Source organism: Asterias amurensis, chromosome 8 (assembly GCF_032118995.1).
Source record: "Asterias amurensis chromosome 8, ASM3211899v1".
NCBI lineage: Eukaryota > Metazoa > Echinodermata > Asteroidea > Forcipulatida > Asteriidae > Asterias > Asterias amurensis.
The window spans coordinates 17,849,135-17,874,262 of NC_092655.1; the positions used below are offsets into that span (position 1 = coordinate 17,849,135).

Sequence of the window (25,128 nt, forward strand, 5' to 3'; positions counted from 1 at the left end):
GACACAGAAATGGGTGTGGCCCCCTGGGACCCAAATCCGGGTCAATTCTGACCCGGGAGTTTATAGAGTGTAGGTTCAACAACATCAGGCAATCAGATCTTACTGATTGAACCTGAACGTCGGATTGTAACACCAAAAGTTCTTTCCAGAACAACCACAATTCACAGAGAGAGTTATTTAAATCATTTAGGCTATACATGATATCTCAACAACCACATCATAATTGTATTCCCACCACACACAATTTAAACACTAAATAAAACAAATACAGGCAAGAACAACATTGTTAGTGTTTTGTCCCACAACTGTTCTGCATGTACCAAATCTGAAGGAGTTACATTTACAACTTGAACCTTTATGAACTGATTGTGCCCAAAGAGGCTCTGCCTGATGGATTCTCTGAAGAAGAAAAAAAACTTTACGCCGACAAAATGGAAAAGTTGTGTTGAAACGAGGTGGATGTAGTTTGAAAACCAGATGTTTGAGGGATGGGGAGGTCAGGAGGTGAAGCAGGGGAAGTATCGCCCCTCGTATTGGAGGTCAAGCTTAGAGGGCAACGGTAGTCCCTTCTGGGAGTAAAACAACACACAATTCGTGAAACTGAATAAGTAAGGGGCTCACTCGTCTTGGTAAATTGGCAGAAATATAGCTTTGTAACTTTCCGGAAACGGGAAGTTGCATCTATAAAAAATGATTTATTGGTACAAAATAGTTTGTATAAATCAGTTGAAATCTATAATAAATTGTTCAACTGTAGATGTAAATCTTAAACATGTAGGAAACCACCACTTTCATTTGTGTACTAATAAGGAGAAACACAATTTATCCCCCCCCCCCCCCTAAAAAATGTCTAACTCGAGCTAAACTCGAGTGGAGGATCGAGGACCAAGTCGCCACCATTGCAGCAGCCTTGCCCACTTGAAGGTTTCCTTTTGGTCAATGGAAGATCCTTATTGTCCAGACACCCCCCAAGGCAAGCAAGACTGGCTTCAATTTACAACAATTCTCTTTTGATTTGTGTGTTTGGGTTTTAGTCTTTTAATTGGTTTATCTTCAGGGACTTATAGGGCCAATTAAGACCGAGGCGCAGTTTAAATGTTAACAACCCAGTTTTTGCAGTGCAGCAGCTCTAGTAATACACAGTTTGAAGTATTCATCAATGGCGCAAAAACAAAAACACATTTCTTTTATAACACAGGTAGATTTATATAGAACAAAGTCTGATTTCGGACAGAAGTCTGTATTTCCTCATCCCTAGATCCTCACGGCCTTATTGAGTGTTCTAACGCAAAGGAAGAGAGTAGGTAGACACATTCAAACCGAGGACCATAACAAAAGAGGACAATAGAGTCCATCGTTCACGAAAGGTATTACAGTTGCAAAACGTGTACAAAACCAATGGGAGCTGTTGCAAAAAGAAAAGAAAAGAGGGACAATAGGAGGTCAACGGCTGCAGGTGTATACAAGCTTGTTAGTGTGAAGCTTGTTAGAGTTGATACAGGGTTAACAAATAGTTACCAAATATTCATATTGACCAAAATAATAAGAAGGGGGGCGTGGGTGGAGCAACCTCAACAGCAGGCATACAGCTATGTTGTCAAATAGCAATTAGTGAGGACAGAAGACGACTAGCCGATGAGGAAATAGTGGGATCCAAATCGAAGAACCCCAAACACTTCAAGGATGGTATCATTATTTGGCTATCAGACATAAGTGAACATCACTTAAAGGGGCAACTGCCAATTTAAAGTGGCAACCTGTTGATAAAAATGCGAAGGTGAACCAGAAAGTTGTTTATTACCCAAATGTTTAACTGTTTAACATTCCTACAAATGGTTTATGCATATTTCCATAGAATAAAGAGATCACTTTTTTGATATGAAATTGAAGAAATAAAATATGACAATTAAGAAAAAGAAACATAATTTCTGTCCTTTTTAGGTTTCTTCATTTACGTCCTTTTTCTTCCTGAATTCAAATGCACACGAGCTGTACTTCGCCTTTAAAACGAACTTTCAAATTCCCAGACATGAAAACAAAATCATATTTTCCAAAAGCTCAAAATATGTTGGCTTCCTTTAACAACAATAATCTCATGCACTTTGTCACTCATCATATTGGCATAATAAAAACATAATGATTGTTATGAAGAGCGTGGAGCTAGATGGTGTTGAGTGAGTCCATCCAGATCCAGCTGTTTCTGGTGTGGGTTCCTGAAGGAGCCATGTACATGTACACATCATGTACCAACCAAACAGGGTTGGCATCATGGTTGCCCCATGGAGGCAGGCTTCCTCCATGGTTGCACCCACTCTAGTTCAAACATGGAGGTCTTGGGGTCCTGGGTTTTGAAAGGGAGGTTGTGACACCAGGCTTACAACTAGACTTGTCCAAGGCTCTTCATGTTCCACAGAATCATGCAAGCAATTGCATGGCGTGACTAAAGGGGAGGGGGCTCTACCTGGCATTGGCGTCCATGTCCATGCCCCGAGTTACTAGTCTTTAGTCTTATTAGTCTTTCTAGACTAACAATTAACCAAGTGAACAGCGAGGACGCTTTTATGTTGTAATTAAAGTGTTTTCAGAAATAGGTTTCTATTTACTTACAGACAATACATCTACGTTAGATTATCTTATAAAAAAACATGACATGAAGTGATATTAATAACAAGAGAGGACTAGGGTGTGGGGTGGGGGCTTGATTAAGTAAAATCCAACATCGGTGCACACAAACATGGTACACTCATCGGTGTTTGCCTTACTAGCGAAAGTTATTTTATAAAAAGGAAACCGTAGTATTACTATTGTCAGTATCTACGGGGTCTTGTCAATTCACAACGGATCAAACTTCTCAATAATAACATGTAAAAAGCAGGGGGGAAATGGTTGGAAAAATCATTCTCACAGTACTTTGTTCCAATGTCAAGTCACAAGTCACTCAACAAGAGGGGGGGGGGGGGTCTATTGAGAGAGAAAAATGTGTCACATTTAATAGCTTCTGAACTGACTACCATTTCGGACATTAATTTCGACTACTGCGGTAAAATCGCACTGACACAAATTGAAACCCCCTGTCTGCAGCTGGTAGCAATGAGAAGTGAATTCCAGGTTAACTCACGCTCAATTTCCCCCGCATGAACAGAGCTCCAGCCTGCCCCCGTTTGTTTCCAATTATTTGAAGCCATGTTGGTGGGAAACCGGAGAGGCCAACTTTTACTCTCCCAATCAAGTAATAATAGACTATATAGACAAGGTTGTTCATCTGCTCATTTCATTATGTGAGGTGATAGAAAGGAGACATAGGCATTTATAGAGATAGGGGAAGAGGCATGATCAAAGAGGGGCAGAGTGGAAGGAGCTCCCCTCCCCCTGCCCATGACCCTCTTGCGCAAATAAATATTTGATACACCAGACCCCCCCCCCCCCAATTACATGTGTTTGTGTCTCTGCCCCTCCCCCAAATAAGAAAGTCTCAGGCTTTGAGTATTCTTAACAAACATATAGTTAAAGGAACACGTTGCCTTGGATCGGACGAGTTGGTCTATAAAAAAGCGTTTGTAACCGTTTTTTATAAAATGCATATGGTTTGAAAGATAATTTAAAAGTAGAATACAATGATCCACACAAGTTTGCCTCGAAATTGCGTGGTTTTCCTTTTACTGTGCGAACTAACACGGTCGGCCATTTATGGGAGTCAAAAGTTTGACTCCCATAAATGACCGACCGTGTTAGTTGACGAGGTAAAAGGAAAACCGTGCAATTTCGAGGCATGTTTGTGTGGATCATTGTATTCTACTTTTACAGCATCTTTCTACCCAAATGCATATTATAACAAACGCTTTTCAAAGACCAACTCGACCGATCCAAGGCAACGTGTTCCTTTAAGCTGAAACACAGTCTGTTTGTGGTCGACATATGATTGTATCAACTTGAAGAGGCAAATAACGAAACGATAATAGTTTTAAGAAAATGTTTGTGACAACCTATAACTTTGACATAATCTGATTGTCATTCACAACAAAACGTATATAAATATGAGGTAGGTTTTACATACCCATGTTACCCATTTACAGTGACATAATGAGCAGTACCTAATACTCGATCGATACTTAGTATTTGTGTTGCCTTAAAAATCTAAAAGTGCAGTGCCGTTTCCAAAAAAAAGGAAACCTTTATGTTTAATAAACGCTAATAATAATCACAATAGACGATGGTGATTATGGGAAGTTACAGTCCAGACAGCTTTGTTGTATCAATTCACGATTTTGATATATCCCTCAACTGCACTAGAGCACTAAATGCTATTCCCCCACCTTACATGTTTGTCACTACTCCGTGAATTCATGAATTGTGAAGTTCTTTTTTTTTTAGTAGGCCATCCGCCCATCAATGCGCGTAAGCCTCAGATTACAAAAGCAAGTGCCAAACAATAATTTGGTAAAACGATACGTTTGACTCTGCACAATATGCTTCTTTAGAAATCTTTGTGAAGCTTTTCTAGAAATCTTTATGCAGCTAGTTAGCTTCGCCTTGTCGCTCGAGTTCTATCTACCCTGCCCTGAGTTGTTGTGACAAACTCAATCACCGTGACTCCGCGGTCTGCATTCAGCAGAAAAAAAAGTGGCATGAAAAAAAAAAATGTGTGTACTTTTTCCCACCCCCAAAATAAAAAGTCCCCATTTAGTCTGTGACAGAAATAGTACGACAACCCCCTGATAAGATTGATTACTTACTTTCACTGATGAAAAGCACTGTACAACCTTCATGCAACACCAAGTGAATACACCAGAAAATTCCCACTTCCGCAAAACACATTTTCTCATTACAATTACACAATTATTTAGAAAACCAACATATTGCAAATTCTTGTAAACAAAAGATTCTGAAATTGCACTGGGTGTATAGAATGGAGGAACTTTGCAGGAAAGCTGTGGTTTTATCGATCAAGGTTAAATCGTTTCAATTTCATAGTTGATCACAGAAATGGTGTGCATTGTGTATTCAGAATTGTTCATCTATGGGCAAGTGCTTGAAGGGGTTAAAATAGCTGAAAGTTTAAAAAGTGTTGGGAGTAAAAAAGCATCTCCATTTCAAACTGCATTCTGTACATTACTTGGGAAAACACGCCATATATGCCTACTTGGAAACCAGTGTAACACTCCCTGACTGCAACTAGCAATAACGAACACTGATTCTCATTAGACCAACATTCAACTAGCAATAACGAACACTGATTCTCATTAAACCAACATTGAACCAGACTATTCTCCACCAATCTTTGGTTTTGGTTTACATTATAGATTTATATGAATTAGGGATTAAAACGAGAAAAAAAAAAACGAAACAAAATACCCAGTAAAACCTCAGGAAGACAGTTCGGTTTGTAATAATGACTCAAAGGTAAACCCAGGAGTTGTTAAATCCCAATAAATAAATCCAGGCTAGTGCATCAAGTTTGTTATAGTTCTTTAAAAAATAACACATTTTATGACTTTTTCTCTTAGTCTTGCCGTGGAAGTTCCACATAGCCATGTTTCCTGAAATGAGCAAATTGATCCCACACCTCCAAAAACTTATGTTCGTGCCTTCCTGGGGGCTGGTGGCAAGATCTATGGCAACTGCGCAACAATTGGCAAAGATAAGGCTCAAAGCATGTCTGAATGAGCTTTCCCTTCAGTGTGTTCGACAGGAATCACCCATACCACTCCTACCCCCCCCCCCCCCCCCCCCCCCTTTGCAACCAAGGTGTACAGTGATAACGTTGCAGACATGAACTGGAACTGTTTAGCAACGCTTGTCAGAAATCCTTACAGCGACTAAATTTCCTAGAGACATTCTGGTACAAGTGTTCTATCCGAGATGCCAATCTTCTTCAGACTTCAGATTTGTGTTCGCCCCTCGAGAGAGTCACAAATAATTTCTGTGTTGACGTATCAAAAAACAAAATAGTAAAAACTCTGAAAAACTTCTGGGACCGCACCTAAAATAATTTCGGCAAAACAGTTCCCGTACAGTAAATGCTGCACTTATGTACTCTAAAAACTCCCGGGTCAGAATTTACCCGGATGCTTGGTCCCAGGGGCCCTGACCCATTTGGGTTTACACTGACCTGGAAAAGGATTAGTAATATGATTTTAGCTGCTTGCTCAGAGTCTGCATCAGTTTGACCCATTTATGTGTCAGTTTGACACAGATTCGGGGTCATACTGACCCAGAAAAAGGTCAGGCCTTCCTGAGACCGAAACCGAGTCAATTTTGACCCGGGTATTTTAAGAGTGTGGTTACAGATTATTTATAATACATTTTTCTGAACTTTCCAGATTTGGTTGGGGAGATCTTACAAATTGAACACACACAAAAACCACAATCATGGTTGCCGTATTTTCTTATTATTTAGATTACATCATAAAAGCAAAACATCTCTTACTAAGAACTGACATAAATTATCTCCTGAAACACTGTCTTTAAATCTTTAAAACCAGTGGAGGATAAATAATTCCCGATTCTTTAGAAACAGGTTGTATTTTGAATGATCCTTCTTTCCGTAATGCCCCCATCCCTAAAATAACTAATTTATTGCTCTATTTTTGCGATGAAGTTTCCCTTTCTATCCACAATGTTCCATTCTCTTCTGCCAGCCATCACTGATTGCCCGAGACTGTATGTTGCATGTTTTGGAATAAACCCTAATAGAATGGAATCGAGTTAAATTGAATACCAAATTGGACAGAATTGAAGCAAATTGACACAAATTACATGCAATCGACTGTATGGAGGAGTGATGTTGAAAATGATTTATTTCTGAAATACGTTTCGACAATAATGCCTACTGGTTCAACAAGGTAATTTGCCGAGTATAGAAAAACACCTTTTTGCTTTTAAGGTTTAAGAGTTCACATATCATGGACGTCAGACATAAATTGCTGAGGGCACCAAGTTGTTCAGTTTAAATTATACGGGTCCCGTTTCCAATCCAGAACAAAAGTAGTAACTGATCAGGGGTGTCATGCATAGGGGTGGGGGGGGGGGGGGGAGAGACATTTATTAATCTGAACATCTGACGTCACATTTCGAGGCTGCTGAATAGCGCTAGATACCAGCCTGACCGGATGTTCGGTTCCTTATACAAATGAAACTTTGACCTCGAAATCATTTCAAACTGAGATTGGCAGTCAATGAGAATACAAGCCGACACTATATCACCTCGGACCAATCACTACATGGAAAGCTTACGTCACAGCACGTTTAACCAACGAAATCATTGTATCCAATGCAATCATTGGGCCTTGAAAACCAGTGCATTTCGTTATCCTGACCAGGGCCCAATTTCACATAGAGCTGCTTAAGCAAAAAAAAAAATTTGCTTAAGCACGAAAATAGCTTGCTTATTTTACACATGTTACTGGCAAAAATCTTATGCCATGTACATGGCTTGTGACTAATATTTAGCTGTTGTTTACTTAGCATAACAATTGAATGGAGTCTTAGCCGGTAATCTGATTTTACAAAGCAAATATTTTTTTGCTTAAGCAAAATTTGTTGGCTTAGGCAGTTCTATGAAACTGGGCCCAGTCTCCGGAGACATTAAAGGTACATGACCATGTCTGCACTATACATGAAACACACAACCTTAACATTTTTTTTTCCACATATACTTTTCTTTACAAATTTTACATGGAATCCAGTTCAGCTGAAGATAATAAAATTTCCTACAAAAAAATCCACATCTGAACGACATTCTCAACCATGTTATTAGTTAAATATTACTTTTAATGCTCTTTTTTTTTATGTTGCGCAAAGTGGTTAGTGCGAAAACTCTCGGAGCGTTACACACTAAATCGTTTCGAGGTAATAAACTAGAAGCTTTATATCCATAAATCAAGTGTGTCCATTATTCGCGCTGCTCCTCGTTGCTCTGGTAGCTTTTATTTTATTTTTATTTTCTCGTCCTTGTACATTCCCAACCCTAACCCCACTCCTTGTTTCCTTTTCAAAACCTGTCACGCTAGAAAGTGATTCAGACAAACATTCCCGAATTCTGAGGTTTGTTTTGCTCCCCTATATAAAATAAAACAAGTTCGTCTGTACTTCTTCGTGATCGCCTGAATTCTCCGATCGCACCCCCTCGTGGTCTAAAAGAACCTACGGGCAAACATTCCGTCAGTCAGGAGGGATGACAACAGAACAGACTCCCAGCTCCGTGAATGCATTTCGTACTTCCAAACAGGTGGTACCTCCCAAACTTCACCAATTGATACCGATATTGGGTATGAATGTATTTTCCACCCCTCTGTGCCAGGAACAGACCTGACTCCACCACGCCACAGAGGAAGCTGGTTTTTCACACTATAGGCCTAAACTACTAAGCATTTCCAACCGAAGAAAGGAACACAAATCAATAGCATCACCCAACTGTGACCCTATACAATTTTCCATAGCTTTAAAAGCCGGATAATTTCCCCCTGTATTTATAACAAGCCCCCTTTTCACTTGCAGACCGATGGAGTGAAGAGGAAAAAATGACAAATAAATTACTCTAGACTGATTGATGCTTTACGGATATTTCCTATGGGCACTTCCTGGCAGATAATTATAGATTTTCTTTAACAAAATAAAAAAACTCCACACGTAAGTAAATTGGTGACTAAGGAGCCGCAGTTTTACCAAATTGGAAGTTCTCTAAACTGCTTCCAGTAAAGTTGTGGCAAGAAAGCAGTTCTCAACAATTATCTAATTACATTTTCACCTGGTAAGGGTTTGCGCCGCAGTTGTGAACCATACCCCCTCCTTCTTCAAAGGTCTCTGGGATTTTTGAGATGGGTTTTAGATCCCAACGCTTAACCAGATGACCTCATCTTTGAAGACATCTTTAAGGGGGTGGTGCGGGAACAGATAGAGGTAGTTGACTTCTCAAATTCCATGAGGTATTTGACTTCTCCAGGTCTGAACTGGCGCCAATAATTTTCATGTCACTATCGCTCACACTCTTCAGTCTCCTGACGATGACTAGAGAGCAAGCTTGTTCGGTATCACGAGCAAATAATGAAAACCCTATTTGTTTTGCACTGTCTTTAAATCATATAGTTTTAGTTTCGCGAGTTGAGTTAAAAAAAAAAAAAATAAATAAATACACTGTAGCATTTTACATGAACAAAATATTTCAAGGTTAATTTCCCACAATTCTGTCCTTACCAATATTGTGTACAACCTTTAAAGCTGCTTGCATTTTTCAGGGTCAATTTAAACGCTTCGCCCAATCCACAAATTGGACTCTGCGTTTTCTACCCTTCATAATAAACAGAAACATGCATCGCTAATGGTAATGGGGCTATGACTCACTCCGATACCATGCTCAGCCCTGGAACAACCAAATTAGAGAAAATTACGAAACGAAAATTATTGTTGGACTTACAGTCTGAAGAGGGAATCCATGCTGGAGAAGAGAAGCTCAGGTAAGCTCTGAATCTGATTGCGGTTGATTCTCCTGTAAAACAGAAAAATTAAAATTTTAAAATTTAAAATATTGTACAACACAGGTGGAAATCTTGTGTGGACGTGTGTGAACCCTGAATTATATCAAATTGTGTGGACATCGTTTGTTCTCAGCCCCAAACTGCGAGAACTGAGGTGTAGATTTTACATCGATGGTGTTGTCACATAAATAACACATACAACACAAGTGCACATACAACAAAACACACCTCACTTGCACCTCAATAGCAATTAGAGTGTTAAAAATAAGTGCACTTAAAGACACTGGACACTGTTGATAATTGTCAAAGACCAGTCTTCTCAATTGGTGTTTCTCAACATTATGCTTAAAATAACAAACCTGTGAAAATTTGAGCTCAATCGGTCGTCGAAGTTGCAAGATATTAGTAAAAGAAAAAACACCCTTGTCGCACTGTGGTCACACGAGTTGTGTGCTTTCATAAGCTTGATTTCGAGACTTCAAATTCTAAATCTGAGGTCTCGAAATGAAATTCGATGAAAATTACTTCTTTCTCGAAAACTACGTCACTTCAGAGGGAGCTGTTTCTCACAATGTTTTAAATTATCAACCTCTCCCCATTACTGGTAATCAAGAAATGTGTTATGATAATAACTATTTTGAGTAACTACCAATAGTGTCCACTGCCTTTAAGAAAAATCATATTATATAACACCTACAAACCCCTTATGTGGACCTGTGTAAGTCCACAAAGTGTTTCATAAGCCCTGCCTTGTGTGGACCTCTGTAGGTCGTGCAATGTTTGTACAATCACAACTCTCGCGGATCTATTTTGTGGGGTCCTGCTATATTGAATTCCTTGTGGGGTCCATGGTTGAACACCTAATTCCCTTGTTGGGTCGATTGTTCCATCGGCCAAATGACCCCACAAAGGCCCTTCAGTAAGCTCACACATGTTTAAAATATTTCTTCTCCATATAGTTGCACTTGGTTATTTTAGCGACGTCCACTTTGATTTAGTACCCATAGCAAATTAAGGACAGTCCCCGACGGTGGTGTTATTTTCACGGTCCTCAGCAGCTTTGAATACGTTAACAAATTAACATACACAAAATACACACAGCTTTGACATTCTGTCTCCAACATTCACAACCTTCACAGTGTTAAAGGCAGTGAACGTGGACACTATTGGTAATTACTCAAAATGATTATTAGCATAAAACCTTTCTAGGTGACGAGTATAAATGGGGAGAGGTTGATGGTGTAAAACATTGTGAGAAATGACTCTCTCTGAAGTGCCATAGTTTTCGAGAAAGTAGTAATTTTCCACGAATTTGATTTCGAGACCTCAGATTTAGACTTTGAGGTCTCGAAATCAACCATCTAAACGCACACAACTTCGTGTGACAAGGGTGTTTTTTCTTTCATTATTATCTCGCAACTTCGATGACCGATTGAGCTCAAATTTTCACAGGTTAGTCATTTTATGCATATGTTGAGATACACCAAAAGTGAAGGCTAGTCTTTGACAATTACCAATAATGTCCACTGCCTTTAAGATCTATAACATTCAGAACATTCGGACACATACATTCAAACTCAATATAAACCATAATCAGGTGGTTCATCTCACATGATGCCAAACTGCAAACACACATGGGTTTCTATAACCGCGTTCTATTTCCCTTCAATTTGCAAACACTCTCTCCTTCGAAACTAGTTCACGGACCAACGCTGAGGTAGGTTGAAAGTAAACTCCATAAGGGTTCAAAACGATCAAGGAAAACATACATTTTTCAAATACAATAAAAGAAGTCAGCATTCTGACTGAGCTAAACATTTGGTTTGATATAAACTTGGCAAGCTGTAGATTTGATCTGATTTCAAACAACAGTTTGGTTTGATATAACTTGGCAAGATGTAGATTTGATCTGATTTAAAACAGCAGTATTTTCTCAATTTTGACTTGTACCCTTTCAAAAATGAATTATAATTTGACAAACCCTGTGGCAAAACGAAAGTTATAAAAACAACAGCACAATCGACAATACAAGCGACGAGAAGGTGGCTCCATAACTAGCCAAGATTCATCTTTGCCCCCCCCAAAAAAATTAAAAATAAAATAAATTTCCAGCCCAACCCATTTTGATAAGATCTTTGATCAGTGATGTTGACGCATCTACACGAAGTGCCAGGGTTACACAAATTGTAGAACTGGGGATCCAAGGTCAAATCCAGATCTGTGATGCACTCATTTTACAGAATTTAACCCATTGAGACTTGTGATTTCCTTTTCCATTTTGATATCTACTAATCTACTGGGGGGGGGGGAAGGGTGTATCACAAAACTGAATTTGACCTTGGCTGGATGGAGCCCCCTTTTTAAAGTCGGCATGATATGTTCCTGGATGCTGAGACAAGATATATAATATTATAGGCTACATGACATACTATGCACTCTTTCTAGCCGATTTCGCTATACTGCAGGAGCAAAGCCTCTTCACCAATTCTCCATTTCACTCTATCCTGCGCTGTCTGTTGCCAAGCAATGCCCCCCCCCCACTTTATGTACTTGGTTGTACGAGAAGACTAAATCTGTAGATGTGTATCTCAACATGTTTCTTGATCCGTTTCTTTGAGTCCAGTTGGTTGTTTTGCATGCCCATCTGCTATCATGCCTCCTTGGAGTGGATTTAGTCTTCTCGTCCTAACTTAGGACTAACTTGGGACTAGCCTAGGACTAGCCATACGTTTTTAATATCTAGGACTAGTCCTAACTCTTTAAGAAATCGACCCCAGCCCATCTCCATTTCTTCAATTAAAGGTCTTATACTATCCTATACTCTTGAGTTTTTGTCTTATGTCCTCATATTGGTATATACAATAATACAAACCCAAACTGGATTCTGCAAAATGAGGAGAGGTTATAAAAAGACGTGGTCTAGAACCTCCTCCATACTATTGTTTTATCTACAACAGTTTACAACCTGCTTGTTATTTCATGGTTAATCAGGGCATATTGGTTTTGGCATACAGAGGGGAAGTGCAGCTTTACATGGCTGTGCACTTGTTCCATACTAATCTTGCTTCTGCACTCCTTTCAAAATCTAGGTCAGGGGAAATTTCAGATATTTAAACAAGCCGTTTTTCCCCCGCATACAATATCCATGTAGCTTACCACCTGTCTATCTTCCGAGAACACAAAAGTAGGACTGGGGTAAAAAAAAAAAAAAAAAAAACTGGACAAAAAACTATACTTCTTTCTTGTTTCTGAATAATATCTGGACTCCAGTGGGGAGAGTTGCATTATGCGGCGGCGTTTACCAACCAACACACACCATGTCCCCCCACAACAGGTCAGGGCCGCTTCCAAAAAAACTCTGAAATTGTTAAACATGTACTTTAGATGGTGAACAAAGGTAGCCTATTCACCAAAGTCTTGTAACTTCGGTGTGTGCTAACCCCAGTTTTCTAGCTCCGGCTGCTGTGTGTAATTCAAACTCAAACTGTCAATAAAAATGGGGCATGTAATCGCAGTTTATATCACGAGAATTACAAGACTTTGGCTGGCACAATGGGCCCCAGCGAAACCGGTCCATTGTTATTGTTCTGTAATGCCTGTATACGCGTGTTTCTGGGTCAGTCCTTTTCAAGAGTCTTGTGAGAGAAATTTGGTGCAGAGGGGGGGGGGGGGGGGCGGCGAAAGGAGGGGGAAGCATGGACAGAAATGGTACGTGATCGCAAAACGGGGAGAGTAAATTCAAGATGTGTGGTAATCAGCTCTTCTGATCTATGGTTCATATTTTCACATCTGCGTCTCTTTTTTATCACTTTAGAATATCTCGTGACTCCTTCAAGTATGGCGTGTTTTTCTTCCATCTTTGTGACCTTCAAAGTTAGCGTTGAAGGTAAAAACTGATGATGCTATCTTGTTATGACACACTCAAATCAACTTTTACAAGAAACACACACCTATATGCACAACAATATGAGTATGAGTACCGGCCTACCGCATTATGTAAGGTTTACATGAATGGTTGGCACTGTGTCCAGCCATGTCCAGCAAAATTGGAAATGTAAGTTAATGACAGCAGCATGCTTTTTGTTTTAAGTGCGGGGCCCATTTTTCTCTGTACAAGGTAATATATCATCTGATTCATTTTTCTCAAAAGACGATCAGTTGAGTTGAAACCACGTCGAGTTGAAACCAACAGTTCTTTCTTTTCAGAACCACCCCAACTCATTAGAGATAGTCATTACATGGTATTACCGCAAACCTTTCTATATTTCTTTTTTTTTTCTCGCAAACATCTCTGCCAATATTGAGACAATGTTTCAAGCTGCTTTGTACAGTGAACCTCAAGTTCACCAAACTTCTCACTCTTCTCACTCTTTGCCATTGATTTGCCAAAACCAAAACACTAACCAAAACAATATTTATTTTGTTGCATCGATGGGCTTTCCCGATAACCTTTATGAATCACAATATATAGATTGAATAATTTGACGCATCTGTGTTTTTCAGCGATGCACTGTCGCGTCAGTTTACAGGCTGTGTACATTTTGCTTCAATCGTCAATTTGAATTTTGATCACCTCTCACATTTCATCAGCCAGGGGGAAACAAGTGCTGCCCGCCACCCCCACCCCCATCCCTTGCAAAATGTTGATGAGCTCCCATGCAGCCCCTTCCTCCCCTCAAAAACTATACATTAAAGGCACTGGACACTATTGGTAATTACTCAAAATAATTGATGTTAGCATAAAAACTTACTTGGTAACAATCAATGTACAGCTGTTGATAGTTTACAATTTGTGAGAATCTGCTCCCTCTGAAGTAACGTAGTTTTTTTTTTAGATAGAGGTAATATCTAAATCAAATAATTATTAAAAGACTTCCAGGGCTTAATGAAACCATTTATTGGGCATCTGAAAGTACACAAATTTGTGCATTCAAACCAGGGTGTTTTTTCTTTCATTATTCTCTTGCAACTTCAATGACCAATTGAGTCTACATTTTCACATACTTGCTATGTTATTGATTGTGTTGGGATACACCGAAATGAGAATACTGGTCTTTGACAATTATTATTCCCAAAGGTATCCAGTGCCTTTAATGCTATAACACAAAGTGCCGGCACCAACGCCTAGTTGGATCAGACATTCAACAGAGCGTGGGTGCCAAAACTGATGGAGCGTTTCTCAACATGAGATCACAGTTGTCTGACGATAAGCAAAAGCTTCTTAAATCAAGTTACTCCCCTTCAACAAGCATCAAAGCCAAGGGTGCTCCGGTGATACGTAACAACATACACGTCTAGGAGATAATAGTGGTCTCGACTAATCTTATTAAAATATCGCTTTTTTGAAAGTCACGAAACTACATTTAAAGACACTGGACACCTTTGGGAATTTGCAAAAACCAATATTCTCACTTGATGTATATTATTAAATATGAAACATGAAATACAAAATCTGTGAAAATTCGGACTCAATTTGTCATCGACGTTACAAGAGAACAATGAGAGAAAAAACACCCTAGTTGCACAACGAATGTGTGTGCTTTCAGATGCCCATTGAGTGACAAAATTACGTTTTTACTTCAGAGGGAGCCGTTTCTCACAATGTTGTATACTATCAACAGCTCTCCATTGCTCGTTACCAAGTAAGTTTGTATGCTAACAATTACTTTGAGTGATATAACCACTAGTGTCCAGTACCTTTAAAGGTAGTGGACACTATTGGTAATTCAAAATAATTATCGTCATAAAACCTTTCTTGATTACGAGTAATGGGGAGAGGTTGATAGGATAAAACATTGTGAGAAACAGCTCCCTCTGAAGTGACGTAGTTTTCGAGAAAGAAGAAATGTCCACACAATTATTGATTTCGAGACCTCAAGTTTAGAATTTGAGATCTCGAAATCAAGCATCAGAAAGCACACAACATCGCGTGACAAGGGTGTTGTTTCTTTCATTATTATCTCGCAACTTCGACGACCGATTGAGCCCAAATTTTCACAGGTTTATTATTTTATGCATATGTTGAGATACACCAAGTGAGGAGACTGGTCTTTGACAATTACCACTAGTGTTCACTGCCTTTAAGGTCCTTGGCATGGGAGAAAAAAACCCTCTCACGCCAGCAAATACTACTCAATAATGCCATCCATGTAGACCCTACATTGCCTGTGATGACTAGTTCCATGCTAATCTTCAAGGCAGTGGGTTAGAGTAGTCAGAATATTCAGCATTCAATGAAGCTTGGCCCTGAACCACTTGACCACTTTCTGTTCGTTTTTTTGAAGGGCTGTCAAAATCAACACTGTATTCTAAATTCAGAATACTCGTCCGATTGGTATTGTGGCATCTCTCCCTGTGAATACATTTACATTTTTGTCTGATCAGTCGAAAAAAATTGAAGAATTCTGAACCCGGGACGCAAGCCGTATGCAATTGCATATTTGAATGGGTGTGGTTAACAGTATTGAAATGCAAGGAGGACAATAGTACAAAATACACGAAGCGTCATTATCTTTGTTACAAAATAATCATTGATGCCTCATAAGTGAAATAATTTAAGTTCGGAAGGCTGAGGAAACCTGTTAACAAGGGTTGTTACTTTGTTACTTTGTTTGTTTGTTTATTTGTTTGTTTGTTTATTAGACAAACTCCGCAGAGTTCTTTAAAATACAACACGTGGACAACAATAGTAAATACGTTAACCAGAAGCACCGAGGTTTACCCCGTCTCTTCCATGGTAAATGTTCTGGGCTCTTGTACGTACACTACTAATCCTAGCACACGGGACCTAAGGCTTAACGTCCCATCCGAAGGACGAACTATGTTCAAGTATCTCTCTCAAGGAACAACCAAAACTCCAAAAAGAACCAATAATAGAATAAAAGTGAGCTCTACAAATACTTTCTTGATTGTGTTAAATGTCTCCTTTACTCTTCAAATTATAAGTTTCAACACCTGGGCTGCCAAATGTTCGGTTAGGGTCTTGTAGTCCTCAAAATGTGTACATAAATGAGTTTGTTTTTTACAGTACATAGGGCCTACCATGTAAAGATACATCACAATGGGCATGAGTCATTGACTTTATGCACATTGCAAATCTGTACAGTGCATTAAGTGGTTTTTAAATCTGTTTTGAATACTTTAGCTTAGGATTTTCCAACCCCCCATTTTCCGTCTGTAAGTAAGACGGCAAATTCGTTAGGCGTAAACGAACATTGTGACTAAACTGAAAGCCGAAAAACAGTTAAGTTGAACCTGTGAACTTGAAACACTTGTAAACGAAATTCCAAAGGAATTTCTTAAAGAAAGAGAAAACCGTTAAGTATGGGCTAAGGGGGGTCAGCCTTTCCCAAAAAGAACAAAATTAAATTTCGACCCGGGGCATGTGGATTAATTTTACAGTGGTGAACACCATCATTAGGGGTGTCATGCATACAGCGTAGGCAAGCCGATCGGACACTACAAAAGCCAGGAAAAACAGCGCCCAAGGGTTCCGCTTCAATTCTCCCCCCGAAAATAAAAAAAAAACGAAGGAAAAAGGAGCCACAGCCGGCAATGATCCAAGGTGCTAAGTGGTAATAAGCCTGGATCAGGAGGGCCAAGTTAAGCACGCTGGGCCGGGGAGATTTGTGTTACAGTCTCGACCTCTTGCTAGCAATCTCAGTACCAGCCCTGGGAGCACTGATTGTCCCGGATCATTGGGGGGTGACCCCGCTTAGCCATTTGCCTCCTGCAGGGTCGCAGAAATTCTTAAGACAACTCCTACGGGGAAGGCTGTTTGATGAAAGGACCGCTGCAATCAAACCCGCCAACAAACTTCACTTTCGAAAGAGAACACAATCTTTATATCATTCTGCCACTTTTGAAAACTATCTTAGCTGAACTTCAAATAAGAAAATAAATTAGCTATGCAGTCGGCCACTTTGAACTATCTTACTTTAAGTAAGAAAAGGAATTACCACTGAAGTTGGCCACTTTGGGTAGTCGGCCACTTTAAAAGCTATCTCACTGACTTCAAGTAAGAAAATATATTACCACCCTGTAGTCAGCCACTTAGACAACTTTCCAACTTCAAGAAAGAAGAGAATTAACCACTGTAGTCGGCCACTTTTAAAAACGTACTTCAAGTAAGACACATCTTTACCACTCTGCCACTTTGAAAACTATCTTACTTCAAGAACGAAAGTTCTTTATATGCCGCTTAAATCCATTTCAAATCAAGAAATAAACAATTGGTTTTCATTCTGCCTGATTTCACTCTGCAACTTTGAAAACCATTAGCACGTGGAGTTCTGTTCTGAATCCTTCATCATCCTCACTGGTAAAAGCATATGGAAATACACAACATTTGATTGACAAATTCAAACATTTATCAACAAAGGTTGGTGACTGTGCTACTTTTCGTGGTGTACGGATATCCAACTCCATAACAGCACACAACCTAAATCAGGTAAAACGTACACAGTTATGATTTTTTATGAGACAACAAGCACGTTCCTCGTGACCTTACAAAATATTTTCTTTTCAAACAATTTTTTTTGTAACGATGTTTACCCATGCTTGATGTCATATCACCATCCATGTGATCTACCTCAATTCTTCTCAATTTGTAATAATATGCCTGGTTGCTTACGGGACAAAACCCAAAACCTTTACGACCATCAGAAATAAACGGTTTTTATAGAGGAGTAAAAAAGTCACACAATTATACCATATCCAAGAAATATCTGCCTGAGGGATAGAGTCTGTACCCCATTCCGCATGAATGATAATTCAATGATTCTTCAGTAAAAAGGTTCAGATTGTAAAGAAGTACCAGCAACATGCAAACAACAGTTTGTATAAGTAAACAAGACTGGTATATACATGTATCAAAAGTGTTTCTGCTAGATTGGTGTTAACAGTTGAGCACATTCCATATTGTATCGTTGCAGTGTATGTAGGTGGGCAGATTCATGGAAAATCTTCTCAGCAGTCAATAAATTTGTTGACAAGGTTTGGCAAGATGAAACTAGCCAGGGAATACCCAAGACAGCACACCCCTATTTGCCTTGTTGAGGCATGGCGGACACTATGCACTGTTTGGTTTGGGTGTATACATACAAATTTAACCCAAACCTAACAGTGTTATGGTTTAGTGTCCATCAAACCTAGACATGGCTTTTTGATGTGCTTTGCCTTTATGGAACATTTTACATTTTCATTTGGCGGTCAAAATGTTGCCACAAACCATTCGCATGGAATTTCACCAACAGTCTCATCTGTGGCAGCAGCATCAGAAGAAAAAAATCCTGACAGTATTGGGTAACAGTTTCTTATTCGTGTCAAAACGAAGCCCATTGACAGTGCCCATTGAATTTACAGGGTGATACATTTCACAGATTTTCAGAGTCTCACATTTCAAAATATTATTTTGGTCATAACATGGGCCAAGTTTTTTAATTTCTCTAATCTTGATTTCGCCTCTTCAAGAAAATCTCAATCTTAAGAAATCCATAGCCCTGGTCATCTATAAAAAAAAAAATAATAATAATAATAATAAAACGGTTTCTAATTAATGTCTTTCAAACTGTTAATCGTCTCAAGCATGTACCATGGTTTGGGACATCTCATAGTCATGCGAGCATTTGAATTACCTTTTTGGGGGATCTAATAAAGATTATTGTATTGTGTATTGTATTGTCAATGAAAAAACAAAAAAAAGAATTAGTTAACTTTAAGGTGTAAATCTTTGACAATGGGCTTTGGGCAACACCTTGATTCTGTAGAGTTCCTAACAGTATTGTAAATTTACTGGTTGCCTCAAGTCAAAAACAACCATGTAAAAGCAACTCAAATTAGCCATTCTACACCACAACACCCCCTCCCCTTGCTTGTTAACTCCCACCTCTCTATCTTCGAAGGGACCAGCTGCAACACAACTCAAATAAAAGCATTGAAAACGTCACATGTGCGAAAACCACTGAATCGCAGTCACTTTTATAACCTTCACAACAATTGCAGTTCTCTGCGTTAATACTGATTGATCGAGTATTTGCAGCGAACTGGCCGCATAGAGCGAACAAAAGGCTCAAAAAATCATGCTATTACCAGGGGAAAAGTACAGAGTACCTGCCAAAATAGAGTGGGCTTTCCTAGTAACAATGCCCCTGGCATCTCTCTCTTTAAAGCCCCCATATCTTCATGATCTGTGAAGGTTGGTTGGATTTTCCTCTTGAAGAAACTGTGTCTACCGAACTCAAAAAGAGTTATTTCTAGGACACCAATTTATAACGCCATAAGTTTTCTTTGTGGAGCTTGTATTATGCAGTGAACACCTTTGGTCAAATGAACGCATTTGTATCGTTTACCACATACAAATTGGGAAACTGACCCAGGAAAATCACAGCAAGCAGCTTAATCTCATTTTAGCTACTCGCAACCTGGTGTTTTTAAAAAGTAGTAGTGCTTTTTTCATCATTGTTAAATTTAATCAAATACTCTTTCTGGTGCATGAAATTCCCTGCCCGACCCCACCCCAAGCCCTGACTACAACTTTTAAAGATGACAAAATAAGTCGTCTAACTAAGGGGATGTTCTCGCGCATTGCATGACTAATCTATATAATGGTTTTTGAAGAAAACAAAAATATACTTTTTTTCCAATAACAAAGTCTTTCCTTTTCTTGCTTATTTTGGCTTAATGGTGTTACCTGATTATGACACGTCTCGTAATTAGGTTACACACTCCAATTTAAACAAAAAAACGTTCACCGTGAACTTGTTCTATGTTTACTCAAATTTTGTTCTACCTAAATGTTTCCTCTCAATATCAAGGTTTCATCGCGGGGATTATTCAATTTGTGTGGATACAGGTGTACAATTCAAGCAGATGAAGTGGCTTATGCCTTCAATTACAACCTGGATACTGTAGCAAGTAACCGTTGTTTTTCATTTCTCGGTTGTACACATTAAGGCTTCAACTGTGTAATGCATTTCCAACAGTGGCTTCACATTGTTTGCAGCAAGGGTTTAGAAATTCGGGGGCAAAATGGTAATAGACTAGCTCGCAGTCCCGCTGGTTAGTCATTTGAAAATGTCAGTGCGAGCCTTCTAACAAACACAGCTTAAACCAGAACCCCATTATGTATGTGTATCAGCCAAATGAGTTTTACAAGCATGGCCTCATCACGTCAAAAAGGCAGTTTTACATACTTTCAGTTTAAAAAGATCAGATTTTAGGGAAAACAATCTGGAAGCGTTCATGCCTTACAGCTGAAGACAAAATCCCCGAGATTATTTCAAAAGCTTTGTCATTAATGTCACTCTTAGAAAGTCTTCGATAATATGAGAGAGGATATAAGTCTATAAAGTATAAAGATTTTGAAGAAACAGAAAAAAGACCAAACGTCATGAGAGTTTAAGTTCAACTGCACCTCAATCACATACAGTCACGTATACATTGTCGTCACAACATGACAGCGAAACTTTATCATCCTCAATGAACCCGTTCTAAAAGCCACCCACATAATCAAAACCCACTCAAATAATTCACCAGGCTCTTTAGTTCTGATCAAAATACCAGTTAGCCTAAAAGATAACCTTGACTTGTTCACTGCCTTCTCCCAACTTGCCACAAAGATTAAAACTGTGATATTGTCCAGATTGTACAATAATTTCCATTTGCTCCACAAAAGGGTACATCAACTGAAACATTTTGTTGCAGCAGCACGGTGTACTACTCTGTCAAAAATAATAGTGAAAACAACGTTAAAATGTTTAAAACTACGACGACTGGATCCCACGTTATCGTCACTTCACGGAGGCAACAAAGGCGATTGCATCCATTGCCCCTGGCCCTTGCCTTGGTGCCCTTGAAATGCTCTAGTACACATTTACAAGTTCCTCAAAGGGTGCCCTTTGCCAAGGAGAAAATGCCCTCGCCCTTTCAAAAACAAAGCATACGGGCCTGGACTTGTTCCCTGTACCATAAAGCAATCATCATACTTTTAATCATTGCCCGAAAGGGGCCAGACTATGTATGATCCCGGCCCCCTTATAAATCTCAATTTGACTTTTATTACATTGTTTTGAGCAGTCAAAAATTAAAAATTGCCGCACAACAAAAAACTCCAAGGAGTCAGCTTTCAAAAATCAGCTCATACAATAGAAATTTTAGTTTTGACACTTGTAGGGGAATGATCAAAAACCCAACTGTATTCCCCTGTGTGTCTGGTCAATGGTCATCCTATAATGGAAACATCAGCACCAAAGCCACGAGAATATAAGCCAAATTAAAGCCAGATGCAATTATCTCATCAGTCATCTTCAGTTGACATTCAAGACTGACGCCAATATTCCTAGCACCCAAAACATTTTCTTAATAATTCTCAAGAACCTATATAGCAGAAAGCCGATGCTATCATTAAAGGGTTTTTTTCGTTTTTTTTTTTTTAAACACTGAATAACAGTGTGGAAGTATGTGTCGGGGCGATTAACTCTGATTCCGAATCCTACTGCTGAAACATCAAGGTCTTTTCTTTTTTAATCAGGAGGGTTTTAAGAGTTCCCTTTCCCCCTTGTGTAGGGGCAATCTTGGGTCCTTCAGGGAGAGTCGCTGACATACAAGGAGAGAGAATGCATTTCACACTTTGTCAGCTTCGAGAGAGAGCTTCGAGAGAGAAGCTCCACCATCAGATTACTCTGTGTTAGGGACGGCAGTAAGTCACAAGGGAGAGGAAAATGTGTATCGGTATCAATTTATCGCGGTACAAAGGTTGCCCCAATTTCTGACAGTTTCTTTTTGACTTTCCCCCGAGAAATGTTTTCGTCGAGTAGAGCATTGTTTTGTTGTTTTCTTTTTCTTTTTCAACATGAGCTGACAATACGCATCACAACATTGTTCAAATGAATATCTATATCGCATAGCAGTTACATAATGATCCCAAAAAGGATATAGAAAAGTAAACAACACAAAGATGAATTTGATCCAGTTTAAAGGGGTATAAACCACAAGCCCTAAATTAAGTGGAAATTTCTCCACGAGAAATAAGTTGCAAATGAGTGCATATAAAAAAACAAGTGGTTAACTCCCAATAGCTAGTGATGAGCTAGTTTAGAGCGATTGACTTCACTCCAGAGGAAGCCTGCGTCTCTAGCTTTCACTTTATTTCATCATTGACCCAGGAAATATTAATAAATAGCTATTAATGCCTTAATAACTACTCGTGGATATTAACAACAATCTCTTTAGCGTATGAACATTTCGGCTCTGACCCATTTTCGGCAGGCATGAAATTCCACTCTCACTCAACATACACACCTACAACAAAAACTCCCTTTGTCGAGTCTTCCAAAGCAATATTTCTTTATACACGCACAATTTCAAAATGTGACAAACAAAAATGTCCACTCCCTTTCAACAGAATGCAAAATGTTAAACGCTTCACACAAAATATGCTCCAGCGAGAAACTTGGCATAACAAATAAGGCATTGTGGACGTGGAGAATTCACGCCTTGGAGAATTCCCATTCAAGTTTGTTTTGTAATGTTGACTGTCACCTCTCAGAAAATCAAAGTAAAAACATTCTAATAAGAAACTGAACTGACAAACTGTAAACATCAATATTCTGTCACCTCTTTTTTTTTGCGGTACTGCCCAGCGTCTCAATTTGAAGAAAAAAAAAGGAAAACGGGTCTGATGCTCGTTTTTTAGGGCAAGGGCACCAAGGCATTTTCTCCTCGGTAAGGGGTACCCTGTGAGGAAATTGTAATGTTCTACTGGAGCATTTCAAGGGCACGAAGGCATTAACCAGGGGGGCATGGAGGCAATCGCTTTTGATGCCTCATGAAGTATCAGGCCTGAACTACAAATTTGGACAAACAACAGAGAAAGAGGACAAACTGTCTCACACTTCATAGAGTCTCACGCCCTTTTTCAAAGACGGCGAATTAATAAACTTGCAAATTCAAACAACACCTTCTTGTCCCGGTTGCCACTTTGTCCAGACAAAACTTACCAACTGCTTATAAGATTAGACAACATTTATTTCTTTGTTTGGTTTTCTGAGTTTTTCTCCTGATGGGTGGCCTTAAAAATCTTTGCTCTTAGACCTGACTCTCGATTTTCCAACAAAGATATGCATCAGAGCTACATCTGGGATATGAGATTTCAATTGTGCTTTTCAAGACACTGGGTTGAAATTAATTATAATATTGGTTATAAATATCATTTACAATAAAGAAACTAACTTTCTCTATGGAATATACCATGGAAGTTAAACATCCAGTTTATGGTTATATGGTTACCATAGCACTGTGGGTTATGGCTGTACCTTTGATGTCCAAAAGAAAAAACCCAAAACAAACACCCCGATGTCCCTGTGTAAGGGATTAGTCTTGAGTGTTAAACCAGAAGAAATCCTGCTTGAAGGGTGTCAGCCTCACTGACCCCAGAAATCCCAAGAAATTTTACCCAACCCGCATCATGATACTCTCACCTCTTTTATTGACTTTACCCTGGGCTATTTAATTAACACTAGCTCTCAAAATGAGATGTGCCGCCTTCAGGATGGTATAGGGGTACTATAAGTAGCCACTAGTCTGGCCCCATTAAGGAGACTTTAGAAAGAAGGCACCAAGTCAGTGGAACCAGATGCCATACAAGTGTAGAAAATCCTTTCCAATCCTTGAGAGTGGAACCTGGGGAATTCTTGGCCTCACGGCTCCAGGCAAGAAAAATCTGAAACAAATCCTTGGAGGGTTTACAGAGGAGCAAGGTCGTCCCTTTTTTTTAATGAAGGTTGGAAGATTTTGGAGGTATTTTCTTTGAAGGAATTATAAGATGAACAAAAACACCACAACGGCAGTGGTATCAACCGCATGGATGATCTGCTAAACAGTGCTATTGCTCAACTACGTTTCAAAAAGAAGAAAGTATAACAGTGTAATTTGTATGGGTGACTTTCTGTTATCGGCTCAAAGAGCTGTTTCCTTGTTCTCTACTGAACTACTACAAACAATATAATATAAACCATTTTTACAAGCAAAACCCAACTGTGAAAAGGGACTTTCTCCAAAGACAATAATCAGTATTCCCAGTTGATTTTAAAAACCTCTGACATTTCCAATTCCCAGTATACTTTAAGTCATCGAATTGTAAAAGCAACAGCAGATGCCTGTGACTCAAGCCCCACGACTGCATAGCCACCACCTCTTAACAAATTTAGTTTGTATTTTTTTCCAGAGAAAGAAACAACTGTTTATCCAGCAGCCAAGGATGGCTCCTTTACACTTGGGAAGGAGCGAGTAGAGCCTTGAATCAGAAAACCCGACCTTACACCTGGCTTCGGACCCAGCCAGTGCAATAATAAACCAGCAACAATGTTGCTACGCTTGAGAAAAAAAATCCAATTCACACTTTTGTTATAAACTGTTGCAAACCAAACCATGCAAGTTTTTTAACAAGAAATTATGTTTTGTGTGCGAATCGAACAAGTATGCAAAACTTGCAGTTCTATTCATGGACCCTAGCTGGATACTTTCGCTAGTCCCTTTTACTGGATCTAACCAAGCCTGATGAATCCAAGGCCGGGCAGGTTTTCTTTTTGTGGGAGCGATGGATGGAGGTGAAGTCGAGCGGAATTTCAGAACGTAATAATTTGATCACGCGCTCTTC

The 25,128-nt window shown here is 39.2% G+C and overlaps 1 protein-coding gene across 2 annotated transcripts in view; it reads right to left on the reverse strand.

Annotated features, from left to right (window-relative positions):
• LOC139940450 (slit homolog 2 protein-like) overlaps nt 1-25,128 on the reverse strand; it is a 163,405-nt gene that overhangs the window by 131,964 nt on the left and 6,313 nt on the right. For both annotated transcript variants that reach the window (XM_071936707.1, XM_071936706.1), the window contains exon 4: nt 9,413-9,484. In XM_071936707.1, coding sequence (XP_071792808.1) covers nt 9,413-9,484 — 72 coding nt within the window. The remainder of the gene's footprint in view (nt 1-9,412; nt 9,485-25,128) is intronic.